This window comes from Cynocephalus volans, chromosome 5 (assembly GCF_027409185.1).
Source record: "Cynocephalus volans isolate mCynVol1 chromosome 5, mCynVol1.pri, whole genome shotgun sequence".
NCBI lineage: Eukaryota > Metazoa > Chordata > Mammalia > Dermoptera > Cynocephalidae > Cynocephalus > Cynocephalus volans.
This window is the reverse complement of record NC_084464.1, coordinates 56,844,664-56,864,407: the sequence shown is the minus strand read 5'-3', so window position 1 is coordinate 56,864,407 and position 19,744 is coordinate 56,844,664. Positions and strand designations below refer to the sequence as shown.

At 40.6% G+C, this 19,744-nt stretch overlaps 1 protein-coding gene and 1 non-coding gene across 3 annotated transcripts in view; one reads left to right on the top strand and one right to left on the bottom strand.

The window, feature by feature from the left end:
* CLIC5 (chloride intracellular channel 5) overlaps positions 1-19,744 on the top strand; it is a 157,800-nt gene that overhangs the window by 36,339 nt on the left and 101,717 nt on the right. Inside the window, exon 1 of one of the 2 annotated variants that reach the window (XM_063096461.1) lies at positions 18,037-18,423. The exons of the other annotated variant lie outside the window; for it this stretch is intronic. Within the exon in view, the coding sequence (XP_062952531.1) occupies positions 18,361-18,423 (63 nt within the window). The 5' untranslated portion in view covers positions 18,037-18,360. Of the gene's footprint in view, positions 1-18,036; positions 18,424-19,744 lie in introns of those variants that run through there. 2 annotated transcript variants of the gene reach the window in all.
* LOC134379347 (U6 spliceosomal RNA) lies at positions 15,198-15,302 on the bottom strand. The gene has a single exon (XR_010023748.1). It is a non-coding gene; the product is annotated as a U6 spliceosomal RNA (small nuclear RNA).

Genomic DNA, 19,744 nt, shown 5'->3' with positions numbered 1-19,744 from the left:
CCCCATACAATTCTGCATTCCCAGCCAGTCTCCTCTGAGTGGTCCTGAGCTGATTGGGGGGCAGATCAGCTGTCCTTGCTGTGTCCCAGTGTTCTCCTAGTGGGCCCTTCTCCCCCACAGCTTGTGCTCCAAACACTTCCCATGGGACAGACCCTGTGCCAGTCCCTTGTGATAACTCATCGGCCTCTGAATGGCTCCCCTTTTTCAGCTGTTCTGGCTCCTTGCTCCTGGATGGGTTCACAGGAACTCTATTATTGGTCTTGCTCTCCTGGGGACCACCAAGGCCCTCTTCTCTCCTGCTGCCTCCAAGTAACTCCATTGAAGGGCATAGCTGCGGCTTCTGCCGGCTCCTGCTCCATGTGCTCAGCCCCTGGAGCCTTAAAGTGGCTACAGCCTGAAACACTCTGAGTAGTTTTTTCTTTCTCTCATCATGGTTTCTCCCACCTTCATGAACTCTGTATAGGTCTCTCCTCCTCTTCTCCTGAGCTCAAGTGGCCCCAGCTTGGCTGATGTTACATTTTTATGGTTGTAAATTGGTTGATTTGTGAGAGAGAGTGACGCTGAGGACTGTCTATTCTGCCATCTTGACTGAAACTCTCTCCACCTTTTCATTCCTAAACAATATGTTAAATATCTCAGCCTGAAGCACCTGTATTGGCATTATACCCCAGCTCAGGGATACCTGGAGGGTTGGTCTTGCCTTCCATCTGCAGGTTAGAAAGGCTAACGAGTAGCTGTCTCAACTTTGGCTGAAAATTAGAATCACCCAGGGAGCCTTCACAATAGTCCGGGTGTCCAGTCTGAACCCCAGACCAATGGAATCAGAATCTGTGGTGATTAGAGATAGGAATAAATATTTTGATAGCCTCCAAATGAAACCAAGTTAGAGAACCACTGCTCCTATAAAACAAAGTTCTCCCCAAGGCAAACTTGAGTTTCTGGTATTTTAAGATCCAGATTCTCACATAACAGGGAGAAGTTACTCTGACATCATTTGCAATAGGACCTTTTCATTCATTTGTTTCTGTTATACTAACACGTGGTAAGTTCCTGGGATGCCACCCTAGATATTCTTATTCTAAGACGCCATTGCTGCCTAAAAAAAAAGTAACCTTTTGTATTAGCATAGTATTTTATGGCCATCCTCTCTGCTTGCTTTTAAAGCTGGCTCTCCAGGTGTCCTCAAGTGTTGATTTTCAAAAAATTCATACTTATCTAATAGAGAGATATATTGGAGGTGATCAGTCAACTCAGCGCAGGAAAGACAATGCAGGAAAAACTCTCCCAAATATAGAAATAAATCTGCAAATAAATTCATCTATGGATAGAAGTTTGATTTTAGAAGGTGATATTAATTTCCCACCCCATGGCATTTCTTCTCTCTTCTCTGTGTGGGATTTTTGTGGGGCTCTCAGAGTCAGGGAAAGCCGGGTGGGTCTTCCGGTGCATGGGCCATGAGGGAGGAAGCTGGGAGAGCCGCAGGGTGATGTCTAGGCCCCCAACTCTCCTCTCTTCATTTCTGCGGTTGCAGTGGTTTCAGTGGACATGAGAATCACAAGGGAGCTTGTAGAAAATGTAGATTTTGGGGCCCCACCCTCAGATTCAGTGTTTGTGAGAGAAGCCCAGAGCAATCCATCTTTAAGAAGCTCCCTAAGTGATTCTGATATGGTCTGCCCTAGGAAGCTCCGCTGCCCCCACAGTCCTGGCTGGGGATGCAGGCCTTTGTGGGGCCTTTATTGTTATTTACTGCCACCAAGATGCCTTTTTAAGATGCACATGTGACTAGCTTGGGGAGCTTACTAAGTTCCTCTCTACTGTGCAGAGATGTGAGAATAAGGTCAGGAGGAGGGTCTCAGTGTATGTTTATTGAATGAAGAAGAGAGTTCTGAATCAGGGACAAAGCCTGTAGAAGAGGAAATTGGCTTCCTGAAGACAAAAGTGGCAGACTTTGCACAGACTGGGGCAGCCCACATAGCCTGAGGGACTTCTGAGAGGGCTGGGCAGAGTCTAGCAGGGATGCCTAGGCCTTTCCTCAGAACCTAATTAGAAAAGTAGCACTTGGCTTCTTGTAAGAATAATTCAGACAGTAGAAAAATATATAAAGTAAAAACTGAAAAGCTCTCCCTCTCTAGTCCCACTATTCTGAAATAACCTCTATTTACAGTTTAACGTGTAGCCTTCCAGACAATATATATACATAATTTATAATTATATGTATTTTACAAAGGTGAAATAAATGTGTGCACTCTTCCACAATTTGATGTTTTTTCATTTAACAGTATATCATGAATATCTTTTCATGTCATTCCACGTATGTCTTTTTTGTGATGTCCTTAATTATATGGAAGCACCAAAACATTCCCAATCTCTTACTAATGAACATTTAGCTTGCTTCTAGTTCTTCCTTATTTCAAACAATGATGCAATGAACATCTTTGAACATATACCCTTTGCTCACTTAAGATTTTCCTATGAGTGCACCTGTTGGGTTATCATAAGGCCCAAATTTGTCTTTAAATTAATAGGTAACAGGCCCACTAAAAAGGTTGTGAACCAATATACACTTCCTACCCATGCTGCAAACTTAACCACAATTTTAATTACAAGTCTTAAAAAATGTTACCAGTTAAATAGGTGAGAAAATCTCTTACTGGTACAACCTCAGTTGCTTAGCTAAGAAGAAGCTTATGCCTTTTTTCGTATTTATTAGTCCCTGCATTCCTTTTTCTGTGGACCAATTGTTCATATCCTTTACCCAGAGTGAAGCTTCGCCTCTGTGTTTTCACACATTGTGTTTTCTGATTTTCACTATGGCACCCGTTGGCACACAGCAAATAGTCATGTGCTGCAGAAAGCAAATTCCACAGAGATGGTGAGGGGCAAGGGAGCCATTTTCCACTTTATCAAGATATCAGATCCAACAACTTATCATTTAAAAGCACTGTTCATAGTATTTAGTATGTAAGACCTTTAAGAACCAGAGCAACATCTCATATTCTGTAAAGCACAGTAATGGGAATGAAATAGTGTATTAATAAGTATTTGTTAAACAAGTGAGTGAATGTAGACATATAGACTGACACAGACATATACCATGTGCCTGGCAGTATGATAGGCACAGGGAAAAAAATGCAAGAAATGCCATGTCTGCTTTCTTAAAGCTTGAAGACTTGCTGGGGCTCAGGTGTATGAAGCAAGCATTACGACGTTAAGAAGGAATCCGTAGGGGGATGATTAGATGTCTCCTGTACTTGAAGACCTTCGCTCCAGAGGGCAACAGAAACATAAACAAATGACTTCAGTGTAATAGAACAAGAGTAGAGGTTTGCACAGCGTGCTATGGGAACATGAGTTTTAAGGATATGGAAGTTAGGTGGGTGAGGAAACGTGGGGAAAATATTTCAGGCAGCATGAGCAAAGACTTGGAGGTATGACACAACAGGGAATCAAATGATGTTGGGAGTCCCTGAGTCTACAGAGCCTGGGCCAGAGGGGGCCAGGCAGGCAGAGGGGGAGAAGGCAGCCAGCAGGTCACAGCCCAGCATACTATGCTGGGGAGCCTGGCCCCTGCTGAAGGATAGATTTGAGGAACAAGTTGGGTGGCTATGAGAGAGAAAGAAGTTAGGAAATTTCAACAACTCCTCAAGAGTAAGGTGATGTAGCTGTAGTGACGGGGGTGAAGAGTGGAGAGATTGCAATGTAAGGCCTTGGTGCCTAATTTGATTTGGGTTGATGAGAATTTAAACAAAAGTTTGGGCTTGGTTGCTGGTTTGAGCAGCTGGATATATGATGTCACTGACTGGGAAAGAAAATGCAGGACAAGGAAAGAACTTGGGGAAAATTCTTAGTGCAGTATTTTGAAAATGTTGACCTTGAGGAAACTGGAACACCTAAAGGACATCCTCAGAAGACAGTTAGTAGAAGGCTCACAGGGAAGGGATAAAGGCTAAAAGTTAAAGTTTGGGAATGAATGAATGAGTTAATTCAGGATGGCACTGGATTTCAAGTCAGAGGTCTTCACAAGCCTCTCCCATAACTCACTCACAACCAGTCATATCTCCCAGGATAAATTCACTGTCCCTTTGAGGGTCCATCACAACTGAAGATCTGGGATGGATGTGGCCTGGGCCCTTGAAGCCCTTTCGATGCCTAATGATCAGAGGAAGCCCAGCAGTGCTGTTCCTTACTGTTGAGTGAGAATGAGCTACTTATTGATCAGTTGTTAAAGTTTCCTTCCCTGGACAGAGATCGATTCCACAGCCTAGAAGTAGTTTGCTTGTGGTGAAAGGAAAATCGGTGTTCACTGGGATGGGTGGCACAGTCAAAGCCAAGGGCACTCTTATTGGTGAGAAGACGGTCTCCCCATCAACAAGCAGCAAGACTGGAGGAAGGGTCTCATTTAGCCCTTACCTTTCACCATGCCAGCATGAATTAGTTTTTTGTTAAATATTTGTCAGTTTGAATGACCCAGAGCCCAGTTTTAGGGGAGACAGGATAAGGCATCAAAGTACATCAGAGTTACAGAGGCCAGTCCTGGCTCTACCACTTTCTAGTGCAGGGAACTTATTTACTTATTTATTTTAATTGAATTTTTTATTGTAACATAGTCGAATGTACATATCTGTGGGGTACAGAGTTGACTTTCAATACTCATGAGCAATATGTGATGCTCAAATTAGAACAAATATTATATTCAATAGATGAGGCATTTTACTTCTTTGAATCTGGGTTTCTTGATCTTGTTAAAATGGGGATAATAAAAAATATATATCTGTTCTCCTACCTCTCAGGACTGCTATTATGATAAGATAATATTGTTGGAAGTCCTATGCAAATGTTGTTATTGTTTGGAGATGCCTGGCAGAGAGACTACACTTAGAAAGCTTCAATATACAGTTGTCAAATGAGCTGTGCCATGAAGCACAATCATTCTTCTGCTCATTTATTCAACAAGTGCTCACTGAGTGCTTACTCTGTGTGAGGCACTGCACTCATTGCTAGGGGTGTAGAAAGAGAGCGGACACCATGAAAAGATAAGGAGGAAACTTAAATGCAAATTACTAAGTGGAAGAAACCAGTCTGAAAAGGCTACATACTGTATGATTCCAGCTACATGACATTCTGAAAAAGGCAAAACTATACAGATAGCAAAAGATCAGTGGTTGCCAGGGGTGAGTGGGGAGGGAAGGAGGAATAGGTGGAGCACAGAGGATTTTTAGAGCAGTGAAAATACTCCGTATGATACTATAGTAGTAGACACATGTCTTTATAAATTTGTCCAAAACAATACCAAGAGCCATAATGTAAACTATGGACTTGGGTGATTATGAGATGACAGTGTAGGTTCATGGATTGTAACAAAAGTGCTTGTCTGGTGGGGGATGATAGTCGGGGAGGCTGTGTGTGGGGAGGTGGCAGAGGGTATGTGAGAATTCTATGTACCTTCTGCTCGATTTTTGTGAAACTTAAAACTGCTCTAAAAAGTAAAGTCTAATTAAAAAGAGAGAGAGGGAGAAAGACAGACTTTGTAAACACCTATAGATTTCTAGAGGAGAGAGGAATATAAACAGATCTTCAAATAGTGGTAAATGGGAGGTAGAGTCATGCATGCACACATTGTAAGCAAGTACTTTCTCTTTTTTTTGTTCCATTATTTTATCTTCATTTGTGACGGGTGCATGCAGAGTGTCAGTACTGTTTATTGTTCAGACCGGACCCCATTATCTTTTATTCACTGCAGGGTAAATGGCCACCCTGTGGTGAGTGGCTCCAACCACCTGCAGCTCCCGGGAAGGGGCGAGGGGCTGTTCGGTCAGCACTCACATGGCCAGGCACACATCATCTCTCTACCAGCTGGGAAGGAGCAGAGGAGGTGGTGTTGACTGGTGATCTCAGCCAGGCCACTTTGGCGTGGCTGTTTTGCATCCCTCTGGCCTTTACTATGATGACTTCCCGCAAGGAGTTGGTGCCTGTGAATAAGGCAGAGCTTAGGTCAGCATTTTTTTTTTTTTTTTTTTTTTTTTTTTTAGGTCAGCGTTTTGATGCTTTGAGTCTTAACATTGGGAATTAAGTCTAGTGTCTACTGATGCAATTGCCCTGTGCTGTGTTGATGGGAGATAAATGACTAAGTCTATATTTAGCTTTATTTATCTTGGGACTTAATTTTATGAGGGAGAAAAAGCAACAATGGTTGGATTTACAACATAGAGCAAAGTAAAAAAGAATTAATTTCAATGTAATCAAATTAATTTCAATGAATTTTTTTTTAAAAAAACATAAAATCACTTAGATAAAATATCAGTCTTTGGGAGAGGATTCTCCCATCCTCCACAAGTCCTAATCTAATGCAGATGCAGCCAATGAGCAAAACCAAGTGTGAAGGACATTCAGATGAAAAATGTTTATTGCAAAGGTGTCTTAGAATAATGTTTATCTTTTGTAGTCAAGGATGTGTTGCAAACCTTTGCAAAGTACACTTAACTGAAGAAATTATGAATACTTACAGGGCAATACGGAAATTCTCTCCAAGTGACTTGCTGCAAACTCAACACGTATTCATTCAGTGGAACAGTCATTATTGGTTTATGCTGGAACTTTTTCACTACATGAGTACTTTTGGGCAGAATTTCTCCAATGATGTATACAAATTACAAAGGTTGCATAACATAATTATGTAGGAAAAGATGAAAATGTGACCTCACAATGTAAACCTTTTAGGGATGCAATGGGGGAATTCAGTCAGGCCTTCAGTTCCTCAAGCATAAAATGCTTTCTCCTGCCTCAGGGCCCTCACATGTGCTCTTCCCACCTGTCTTCCCTTCAATCTTCAAATGACTAACTTCTTTTCATCATGTTTTAGATCTGGGCTTAAATGTCATCCTCTCAGAGAGATGTTCCCTGCAAAGGAGGTTCCCTCACCCCCTCGCTGTGATTCCTTATCCTAGGAATCGCCGTGATTCCTTATCCTTTATCACCTGCCGCCACCACATATCCAGGCCAGCAACGGAGCCACCCCAATGCCCAGGATCCTGAGAAATGGGTGTCAGGACAGCCCTACCCCTGCCCACAACCAGATCCTAGAAGATACTATTAACCATGTGTATTTCTTTGGGTGTGGGACTTATCTGCTCATGCCCTTTACCAAATTTCAGCTTAGATTTTTTAAATTCATTTTTAAGAGTTATTTTTGCAATAATGATTTAAATCTTTGTGTGTTTTACAATAAAAGTAGAGAATAGAATGGTTACCGGAGGTTAGGAGGGATGGGAGTGGGAGAAAAAATAAGGGGTGAATGAATGGGAACAAAACTATGCTCTCTACCGTAGTGAATCACTGTACAGTATATGCATGTATTGAAACAACACACTGTACTCCACAAAAGTAAATATAAATAAAACTGAATTTTAAAAAAACCCTTTTTCTCACAGTTTATAATTATACATCTATTCATTTGCACATGTGTTTGTTCTGTCTCTCACAATGGATTGCAAGACCTACCAGACACAGTTTGTCTACAACTGTTTTATTCTCCAGGGTATACCCAATGTCTTCAAGAGCATCAGAGGTATAATAGGTGGTCAATAGACGAATGTGACAATGATAAACTAATTATGGCAATTGCCATCTCTGTGGAAAAAGACTCATTAGTGAGACAGCTGGTATAGATCCAAGTGCTATTGCTTCTCCTGTCTATGCAAACTTAGGCAATGAGCATCTTTTCTCAATACTGTCAGCTTTATATCAGTTGTATTTTCCTAAAAGCACATTGTATTTGCTCAGCTAGAAGCGGGGTGAGGGGTGGGAGCACCTCACACGTATTTTGAGCACTGTGAGCTCCTTGCGAGAAGGGCCTGAGTCTGATTCATAAGTTTATCCCCTGCATTGAGCACATGCCTGGCACAGAATAACTTCCCAGGAAATGTTTGCTGAATCTAAACAAACTGCGATAGTTGAGGCACTTTCTGCCTTCTCCCTGGAAAAAAGGAAGTTGAAGCAATTCAATATAGTACTCTCTGATTTCCTGTCCACCAAGTTCTGCGGCAGTCGGAGTAAACTTCCTGGAAGATCATAAAAGATTGAACAGTTGGGTAAAGAATACGCAAAAATAGAACCAAAGCTACCTCCCTGGGTATAGATTAAAGAGAGTATACATTTCTGAGTATACATTTCTGTCATATGTATCATCTCTTGCCCACTTATTACAGCCCTTCAGAAATAGATTTCCTGTGTCTGCCTCACTATGACCAGGTAATAACACATAGATACATGTTATTCAATTTCTTTGAGATCCTAAATCAAAAAGAGACATATACAAGGAAATATATGGAAAGAGAAAAAAAAGACTTAAATACAGGCATATTCCTAGAATTCTAGGGGAGGGCTTTTACATTGCTGCCCCACCTTCAATACAGATTATTTAAAAAATAATAACCATTTGGATTAGATTAATTGTGTTCATCTTCAAGAAGACATTTGTAATTTTTTCAGTAATACTCTATGCCTTTCAGGAAATAATCCCTTATGCAGTTCAAAGAGCTCATGCCACGACAGGCAGAGAGTCAAATAAAGATGGAGCATTCCATTCTTTACTTAGGAGCATTTCTTTTTTGAGTGCTCCCATAGCTGGTCTTCAGCCTTCATTTCCAGACTGGGCTTTTACTATTTCTATTTATTTACTTTACTTTTCTACTCATGTAAACACATTGATAATACAGTGATACTCACTAGTAGCTAGCTCATTTATTGAGGTCATTAAACTCAGATGCTTGTGAATCTAACAGACCTGGATTCAAATTCCAGTTCCAGAGCTTTCTAGCTTACTGACTAATCTATATGTATCAGTTTCTTCACCTACAAAATAGGGTAATAGTAGTAGCTACCTCATACGTAAAGTTGTAGTGAGGAATTAAGTGAAATGCTGCTGTGAAATGCTTTGCTCATTGTCTGCATTATTCACATTTGGGGAAAATAGCTCTTTCATTTCTTGTTTATAGGTCAGTCAATATGTTGGGTGCATTATGTATATTCATAAATAATATAACTTGAACTTTACTCAAACTTCACGGAAGGCACTGTTATTCCCATTTTACAGATAAAGGATCTGAGGCCTAGAGAGGTTGAATGACCAGATTACAGGGCCAGACAGTCCTGAATTCAGAATTTCTGGATCTCAGTCTAATGCTCTTTCCATTATACTGTAAGACAATCTCTCTATTGAAAAAAGAAATCAATTCATGGAGACATTGTTTTATGATTTATATCGTTTTATTCTGTAGCTGTCTATGATCACTTTAAATTTACACATAGAGCCTTTCTCTGGAATTTTGTCAATTTCTGAACATATTTTTACTTTCATTTTGTATCTGAGCTCAAGAGCCTGTAAAGAACATACAGTGTTTTTATGAGGAGCTGGAACTTTAAAAATAATAGTTTTTACTCACCTCAAGATGTGGCTTCCTTTTCAAAGTGTGTCAGTGTGTTGTTGGATCATGTCCACCTTATAATAGTCCTGAGGTCTTTTTTCTGTCATATGTATCATCTCTTGCCCACAGTCTTCTTTATTCTATGCAGGTTCTAACTGATGTGGATATACACCTCCAGTTGCAAACATCAGAAAACCCAAGTCAAGATGGTCCCAGCCACTGACCACTAGGACAGAAATTTCTAGGGGTATAAAGTTTCAGGCACGAAAAGATCCAGTCACTCAAACAATACATCAAAACTTGGGCTTCCTCTCTCTCTATATTGGCCCTTGTTTTCTCTCTATGGGCTTTACTTTCAGTCAGGCTGTATCTTATTGGTGGCAGGGTAGCACAAACAGCTCTGGGGTCATATCTTAGTTTCTTCATAAGTCCAGCAGAAGGAAAAATGGTCTCTTAAACATATTTCTGACAAAAGTCCCAGAATTGGCTCTCACTGGATCCAAGTTGATTGTGTGTGCATTTTGAACCAGTCACTGTGACCACAGGTTACAGCGCTCTGGCTGCCAACAGGAAGCACCTGCCCACCCCTGAAGCTCCCCTTCAACCTGATGGACTGTGAATGGAGAGAGTGTAAATTCCCAAGGAAAACTGGGAGACCTCTTACTGGAAAGGCAAATGGGTTCTTGTTGTCAAAGATTATAGCAATTGTTTACTTGTCCTTTCAGAACTTTAATCTGTTGGATCATGGGCATTTGCCCACTTCCCTCAAAATATTCTGCATTCTACTCCCACTAGCGTAGATACCAGCTTCTGTTTCCCAATGTTCTTCACCTTGCTTCTCCCCCAAGCACTTGCTCTCTTTAACACCGTGACCTTCTTTGAGTTATTAAAGACCAACTCTGGATAATTGGCAAGATGGGCCTCTTGGCCAAAAGAAAATTAGATGTGTAGAACAGAGTAACACTAGTCAACTTTTTTGTTGTTGTTGTTACATGTATTTATCTTGGATCCTATCCACGGTTTTTTTTAAATGTATTTGCATAATAGTTGTATTTTTATGTGATCTCGCTAGAGCTAAAGTAGAAGTGAACTTGGCCATTAAGTGAAGACAATCACCAGAGCAGTAAATCCTGCCAAAATGCATGGTGATGCAACAGAACATGACTTCAGATCACTTTTCTCTTGCCTTTTGGTTCCCATCATTTCCTTTTTCTATATCTGGATATTATTTATTATTTTGTGTGCCATCTTTTGGTTCCTACGTATCTTTTTTCAGTTCATCTCTGGGTGTCTCTTAGTTTAAGCAGCATAAAGGAGGATTCCAGAATCCCCAAGCCCAGCCAATCCTTATCCAAGATCAATCATTCACTGATTTTATGAATTCAGTAAGCAATTTCTATATCTCTAGTAGCATCCCACCCTCCTCCAACCCCATCCTGCTTCACATACATGTTAAAGCATTGGTATGGAGTTTAATGATGGAGATTCCTGGGTAAGGGTACCAGTTCCATTATTTATAATACCCATGTGACCTTGGACAAATTGCTTAACCTTTTTAAGGCTTTGCTTCCTCACTTGTGAAATGGAACTAATAGCACTGCCTCGTGGGGTTATTATAGAGATGAAATGAGCTAATAAGGGATTCAGAGCTCCCAGCACATGGTAAAACCTTAGTAAATGTAAACTGTTATTAATACATAACCCTTTCCTATGTTTTAGATCAAAATTAGTCTCTTTATAAAAACTCCACACTGTAACATCTGTTTCACTGATGTAAGAGCAGAATCCCAAGGGGAGGAAGTTGCAAATGAAAGAAGTGTCAAATATTCATTGATTTGTTGATTTCATTAATAACTATTTATTAAGCATGTATACTATACTGGGCATATTATCAGTTTGTTTACAAGTATCTGGCAAAGGACCATTATGTTCTGTGGGTCATGCAAAACGAGCACAAAACTGGATTCCTGTTTTCAAGGAGCATCAACTTCTGTGGGAAAGACATAACTCAACCCATAAAGGAATAACGCAGGAGCTAAGACTGCTCATCAAGGTGATATACACTGCATCTCAGAGCAGTATCTGGCACACTGTAGACCCCCTGAAACACGGGTTGAAGGGATGAGTAATGAGTGAATCAGTGAGATGAGTGATGACTGTTGACAAGGACTCTTGGCTCCAGTCCAGCCCACCCCAAGGCCTCTCCCTTTGCTAAGCACCACTAGTTAAACTGCTGTAGGGACAAAGATCACTAGCAATGTTGAGCACACCCAAGGGCATGTTAGTTTTTAAAAGAATAGGTAGAACTAGCAACCACCCCAGTCTTCCTCATAGCCCAACCTGTGACTTCATGTAGGTGTGACCCCTCCAGGACTCACCTTTGTCTACACCCACTTGGTCCTCCCACAGAGACACAATGTGACTGGTGCTTCACAGCTGTCATCAAAATCTGCCAGTACCCTCAGTTTAAACATCAAGTCCTTGGGATTGTCTGAAAGATCCTCTGTAGAGAATATAATTGTGGGACATCCTAGTTTAATTCCTATAGAAATAGCTGCTACCGTGGGTAGAGTGAGTGGGTCCAACTAAATACTGTTAGTAGTACGTGAAAGTAGGGACTTGTAACTAATGATATGCTTGTGCTCTGGTACTGGGGTAGGGTGAGCATTTCTGGAAAATCTCGCCATAAGGGACGTCATTATTTTTTAGTACATGTCCTTTCATAGCATACACACATACATTCTCTTTCTAAAGTATGCTTATTTTGTTTTCTTTTACTTTTTATTTCGGTGAAGGATTGTTGTATTATATTTATATTTTGTTATAATCAGGAGAACTACATTTCTGAATTTGATGGTAAGATGAGATCTGATGTTTGGGATTTACAGCACAGAATTTGTGGAAAACGGATGTGGAAATAGAACCTGGTAGCTTTCTCTCTTTTGAAATTGTTTAAGCATTTTGATCATTTTTTAAATTTACGTACAGAAAATTCACATTTTTGGTATGCAGCTCTATACGTTTTAACACATTCAGAGATGTATGTAACCACCACCGCAAACAGGATGCAAAACAGGTCTATCAAATGAAAAACCTCCCTACTGCTGCCTCTTTCTAGTCAACCACCCCTACCCCAGCTTCTGGCAGCCACTGATCTTCTCTCCATCCCTACAAATTTTTCTTTTCATATAGATAAAACTGTACAGTATGTAACCTTTTAAGACTGGGCTTCTTTCACTTGGTATTATACATTTGAGATTTATCTATGTTTTGCACCTACTAATAGTTTATTCTTTTTTATTGCTAAGTGGTATACCATTGCGTGGATCTATCAGTTTGTTTATTTGTTCCCAGGGGTATTTGGGTTGTTTCCAATTTTGGGCAATTAGGAATAATTATGTTGTGTGAACATAAGTTTTTATTTCTCTGAGATAATACCCAGGATTTGGTAATTGGGCCATATGAAAAGTGTATGTTTGGCTTTATGTGAAATTGCCAAACTGTTGTCCAGAATAACTGTACCATTTTGCATTCCTACCAATGATATATGATAGTTCCCGTTGCTCCTCATTCTTGCTAGCACATGGGATTGCCATGAGTGCACATTTTAACTACTTTGATAGGTATATTATGGTATCTCTCTTTTAATTTGCATTTCTCTACTGAATGATGTTGAGCGTACTTTCATGTGCTTATTTGCCATTGCCATATCTTCTTTGGCAAAGTGTCTATTCTGTTCATTTGCCAATTTTATTTATTTATTTATTTATTTTTAGTTAGGTTTTTGTTTTCTTCTTTTGAGTTGTGAAAATTCCTTACAAATCCTGGATGTAAATTCTTTGTTTCCTCCTCTTCTCATTTCTGGAAGATTGTATAGAATTAATGTTATTCTTTCTTAAAATGTTTGATAGAATTCATTAATGAAAACATCTAGGTCTGGAGTTTTCTTTCTTTGAAGGGTTTTCAACCATGAATTTAATATCTTTAGTAAATATAGGACTATTCAGGTTATCTACTTCTTCTTGAGTGAGTTTTATTACTTTGTGTCTTTCAAGATTTGGTCCATTTTATCTAAGTAGCATAATTATGTGCAAAGAGTTGTTCGTAATATTCCCTTATTATCTTTTTATGTCTGTGGGGTTTGCAGTGTTATCCCATCTTTTGCACCTGATATGGGTAACATATATCTTTTCTCTTTTTCACTTGGTAAATATAGCTAGAAGTTTACCAATTTTATTGATCTTCTACAAAACCTGCTTCTGGTTTCATTGATTTTCTCCATTGTTTTTTATTTTTTCAAATTTATTAATTTTTGTTTTTCATTTATTATTTTATTTTTTCTGCTCAATTTGGGTTTAGCTGGCTGTTCTTTTTCTAGTTTCTTAAGGTGGAAGCTTAGTTACTGATATGAGACCTTTAACCTTTTTTAAAGTAAGTGTTTCATGTATAAATTTCCCTTTAGGCACGACTTCAGCTGCATCCCACAAATTTTGATATATTGTGTGAAGGTACTTCAAAAAGTCCATGGAAAGATTCTTATCTTTTAATTCTATTTTTTTGCTAACGTTTTGAAGTACCCTTGTATGTTGGTTTGCATTCACTTCAGAACATTTTCTAGTTATCTTTGCAAATTCCTTGTTCATTAATGCATTTTTTAATGTGTGTTGCCTAATTTCCAAATATATAGAGGTTTTCCAGATATCTTTCTGTCACTGACCTAATTTATGCAGATCAGTTACATCAGAATCAGTATGTTCAGGCCAGAGAACATACTTTATATGATTTCATTCTTTGTATGATTTCATAAAGCTTGTTCTGTGGCCCAGAATATAGTCTGTTTTGGTGAAAGTTCCATGCACACTTGATAATAATGTGTATTCTTTTGTTTTTCGGGTTGGGATACTCTATAAATTAGGTTAAGGTAATTAGATCAAAGTTATTGATAGTGTTGTTTACATCTTCTATATTCTTGATGATTTTTTGTCTATTTATACTGTCAATTACTGAGAGGAGAATTGAAGTCTCTATCTACTGCTGTGTATTTGTCTCTCCTTTCAGTTCCACCAACTTTTGCTCCATCTATATTGAAGCTCTGTTATTAGGTATATACACATTCAAGGTTGTTATATCTTCTCAGTAAGTTGACTCATTATTATGTAATATCCCTCTTTATCCCTGATAATTTCTTTGTTCTGAAGTCTATTTTGTCTGGTATTAACACAGCTTTCTTTGGTTTAATTTTTGCATGGCAGGGTTAGCTTTCTCATCCTTTTACTTTTAATTTATTAGTATCATTATGTTTAAAGTGAGATCTATAACAGCATATAGGTGGGTCTTTTTTTAAAAAATTCAAGCCAACAATCTCCAGCTTTTAATTGATGCATTTAGATCATTTATATTCAGAGTAAGTATTCATATAGGTGGATTTAGGTACCATTTTATTATTAGTTTTCTGTTAATTTTATTTGTTCTCCCCTTTCCAGCCTTTTAGATTATTTGAATATTTCTTGCCATTCTATTTTATCTTTGGCTTTTTAATTATATCTCTTTGTATAACTCATATAGTTGCTTCTTTAGGGGTTACAATATACATATCTAACTTTTCTCAGTCTACATAAAGTTAATAGTTTACCATTTCAAGTGAGGTATGTAAACTTTACAACTATATAAATCCCTTTACTCTTCACCCTTTATGTTGCAGCTGTCATGTTATTGAATCTAAATACATTTAAAACTACATCAGACTTCTTATAATTTTTGCTTTCAACAGTCATACGAAAATACGGATGTTACACAGATTTGCATGTAATCCTTTCATCAGAACCATGCTAATCTTCTCTGTATAGTTCCAATTTTAGTATATGTGCTGCCAAAATGAACATTGAATATGTTTTTCAAGGGCTTTCCTGATAAATATGTGTTCAAAACTTGCACCAAGTTTGTAAAACTATGGGATATAATTAGAAGTATATTGTTTTTCTCTGGACAAAACTAGAATTGACTCTAACCAATATGCTTTGACATTAAAGGGTACAAAATAAAAATAAAGTATTTTATCTTGAGCCAAAGCATAATATGGAATTAAAAACTGGAAGTGGACACAGAAATAGTACCAAAGCAAACTTTTTTTTTTTCAATACAAAGGTTTGTAATATCAAAACTATCGGTATCTGCAGGATGTCCAAATCAGAGGTATTTTCTAGAAATTGTGATTAAAAGGCAACTGTCTCATTTTTTAATAAGAAGTAGATATTTGGAGAAGATAAAACGAAAATTAACCCTTCCAGATTTGGGATTAAGGAAAAGGAGGTCATACCACACATTATTTAAATCATAGCCAAAGAAATGATCTAAAATGCGTGGAAAACATTTTTTTATTAAAAAAAAAAACTTCAGAGGCATTTTATGCATATAATTTTATTCACTTCTATCACATTGCTATTAAAAATATTGTCCACACTTCAGTGCAGGAAAGCAATGAGTCTCTGCATTATGCAGTGAAGGCACCAGCCCCCCTCTATAACCTTGGTCCTTCCCTAGAGTATGTAGTCATTGGCTCGGAATGTACAGCTGTGAAGGTGACTCTCTCAGGGCTTTGGTGATGTAAGCCTGAAACCATGGAGGAGAGGAGCATAAACTTCACCTTTATTAAGCTATAGTGTACCAAGAGGATTAGTTGGACGTGATGACTGCTTTCTTCAGTGAGAAGGAAACATTTGCACCTGAGGTCTGTGGGGAAACAGCCTGCTATAGAGGGTGGTCAGGGTACCCTGCCCTCCTCTCTGCCTATCAAATGCCTGACCATTCAGGAAGGTTCAGCCGAAGTACCTTTTGCTCCATGAAGCCTTTTCCTCTCCCCACTACAACCATGGTAAATAGTCTCTCTACATGCCAGTTTATATAATCCATCCATCTGCTCAATTCATATGGCAGTATTAGTTTTCCTTTCATGTGACTATTAACCTGAAATGAATTTTCATCCATATTAAGACAGGGACTGTGTCTTTTTTCCCCCCAAACAACTTATGCAGTGTGCACTAAGTTTGAGAGAAGCAGTTGGTAGAGTAGTTGGGAGCACAGGCTCAATCTGTCTGGGTTCAAATCCTGACTTCACCATCTCCCAGCTGGATGACTAGGAAATGGTCAGTTACTTATATATTCTATGCCTCAGTTTCTCCACTTGTAAAAGTGGGATTATAGCACTACTTGTAAAGATTAAACAAGTTAAGACATGTAAAGTGCTTAGCATTTTTGCCTGGCACATAATAAGTACTGTAACTTATTTTTCTTATTAAGCAATTAATTTTTTCTTATGAAGCTGTGAAACAAATACATGTATTTATAAGTAAGGCAAGACAGAAAACAAGCGGGATTAACTAATGAGAAGGCAAAGGAAATAAAGTGTAGTTGACCAGATGCTGAGTGCTAAAGACTTAATAAATATTTTTAGAAGAAATGAAGAGTGGGAATGTATATTGGTACAATCACTTAAGAAAACCATATGTTTATCAAGAAAACCGTTCTCATACTCTATGACTCAGCAATTCCACTCTTAAGTATACATCTAAGAGAAAGTATCCATGGATTCATGCAAAGCATGTTTGATAGAATGCTCACAGCAGAAATATCCATGGTAGTCATTAACAGGAAACTATGCAAATGTCCATCAATAAAAGAATGGGTAGATAACTTGTGGCAATGAAAATAGATGATCTACAACTACACAGAGCACAATGGATGAATCTCACCAGCACAGCGATGAGCAAAAGAAGCCAGACATCAAGATGTGTGGTTACAAGTCAGGGTAACGGTTACCCTGGTGGGGGACGGGGGTGAAGAGAGAGGAGAAGTGGAGAGGAGAGAGCAGGAGGAGCTTTTGCGGGTGGAGCTAACCTTTCCTTCCTTCATCTGGTGCTACTTACACGGGTGGGTTCAGATGGTGAAAATTCATTAAACTGTACACCTAGAATATGAGCAGTTTTTCTATATGTGTATCATACTTCAATAAAAAACAAAAAGAAAAACTGAAATGAAATAAGAATAGGAAAAAAAGAGGAAAGAATAGAAAGCAAAAGAAAATGAAAGTAAGGGGAAGAAAAGAAGAAAACCCAGAAGGGTGAGAGACACGGATGCTGGGCTCCGGCCACCTGAGCCGGTAGGTTCACACCGCGACCTTAGGCCACCCCGCCTGCCCCTCCGGGTGTCGTGCTCTGCTTGCTCAGCACGAGGAGGAGGGCAAATGCCCTGTTTTCGGGGTCCCTTCCTTCCCTCCCCCATTCCCCACCGCTCATCCCTGCTCTGAACACCCTCTCCTCTGCTCTCCTCTGCTCTCCTCTCCTCTCTTCTCCTCTCTTCCCTCTTCCTCCTCCTCTTCCTCTTCTCCTTGACTCCCTCCTTTTTTTATGCCCCCTCCCCCACCCCCGACGTCCTCTTGGTCGTGGTGGCTGTGCCTGAGCCAGCTCTGTCCGCGCCTCCCGCCCTGCGGGATCGTAGGGCGGGGACCAGGGCCGAGCGAAGGCCGGAGCTCCAGGGTGTCCCCCGCATCCCCAGTCCCCGCCCGGGCTGACCCCGCCCCGTGGCCGCTGGCTATTTTGGGCGCGTTGGCGGCGGGATCGCTGACAGTTACGGATCCTGTGACACCTTCTGGCAGCCCGGCACTTGTTGCTTCCAGGACCTGTTGTCATCTCTTACCCGCCTTTTCCCCTTGCACCCTGCCCCTTCGTAGCTTCTCTCCTTTTCATGTGATCACCTGGGACACCGGCCTCTCAGACACCGCTGCTCCGGCTGGAGAAATAGATGGTTTAAAGAAAAAAAAGAAATTAAACACTGCCTTGAAGAGGGGCCCCGCTGGGTAGGATCAGGAGCGCAGAGCGCTAGCCCGGGCGCCGCAGAGGTGGCGCCTCCCCGGCCCGGGACCGTGGCCCCAGGCGCAGACGGCATGACGGACCCGGCGACAGCTAACGGGGACGACAGGGACCCCGAGATCGAGCTCTTCGTGAAGGTAGGTCGGCGTCTGGGCGCCCGCTGCACCTGTCGCTCCTCCGGCAGGGCTCACTGGGGCGCGGGCGCAAGTGACAGGGCGCGATCGGCTGGGACTCTGGATTCTCCCCAGGGGGGCCCTCGCGGTCCCCTGGGTGGGCTTTCCGCAGGCCAGCCCCTCGCTTCGGGGCCCATGGACGGAAGGGAGTCAGGTACGATCTGATAGGTGGCTGTCTGCTTGAAGAGTTGGCCGGCAGTTTGTCAACGCTCCTCACGGTCTGCGGTCGCCGCTGCGGGTCCGGAGCCCTGTCCCGGCGCGGTTTTGGCCGGTCCGGAAAGACACCTCCAGGTACAGGGAGATGACAGGGACCTAGCTGGACCCGTGAACCTTTCTTTTAAAATGGAGGGGAGGAAAGGGAGAGATAAGAAAACATTATTGATATAATTATCTTTGGCAAAGCAAAATAACATCTCTTAAAATCCCCCATCTCTCTTACTCAGGGCTACTAAAATAAAAGCAAAGGAAACAAAGGTGTTTTCTTGCTTTGTGACTTGTAAAGCAGAAAACAAACACCCCATTCCCTGACTTTATTACAATTGTCGTGCTCATGATTATGCATCAGGAAACGTTAAGCGTTTGGTATTAGGGAAAACCTCCTGGTCAACCCAACGCAGACTGGGAAGGAGAATCCGGCAAAATTAAATGAAGCCGCCTGGCTCACTCCCTGGGCAGGAACAGCCAAGCGTCAAAGCTGCTGTACTTCATTTGCGACCTGTAGGAGGAAGGATGGAGGCCAAGGCAGCGTTTCCCGGTTCGCTGGGGTAATGAGAAAGAAACATTTGATCAGTCTTTGGTGCCGACACTGCAGAAGCCAGGAAACCTGAGGCCACAGGAGAATTGCCTCCAGGACGCAGCAGAAAGAGTCGCCAGGACTTGGGGGAGGGGGAGCCGGTAGGCTGCCCGAGCACCTTTCACAAAGGGGGAAGAAACCTTCGAATGCAAAGTTTCCCTAGAAATATGCAGATAGCTGAGAAGAGAACAGTCTTTGATGCCTGTCAGGGGCCTCCTGGCTGAATTTATAAAAGGCATGTATATTCCCTGAAATGGGAAAAGTGTTATTTTGCTCGAACTATCCTTAATCTATAGCTAATTAAATAGATTTTTGCAAAAGTATAAGGTCTTTATAAGCCTTGATAACAATATCTTTCAGTTTTTGGTACCTTTTGACTCCTAAAAAGTATAAAATCAGTTGTGACTTATTTTACACTTGGGAAGTGATCTGTCACAGTTGTCCCAGCCTACTGTGAAGATTTGTTGAATTTCTTCTGCTGGTTTTCACATT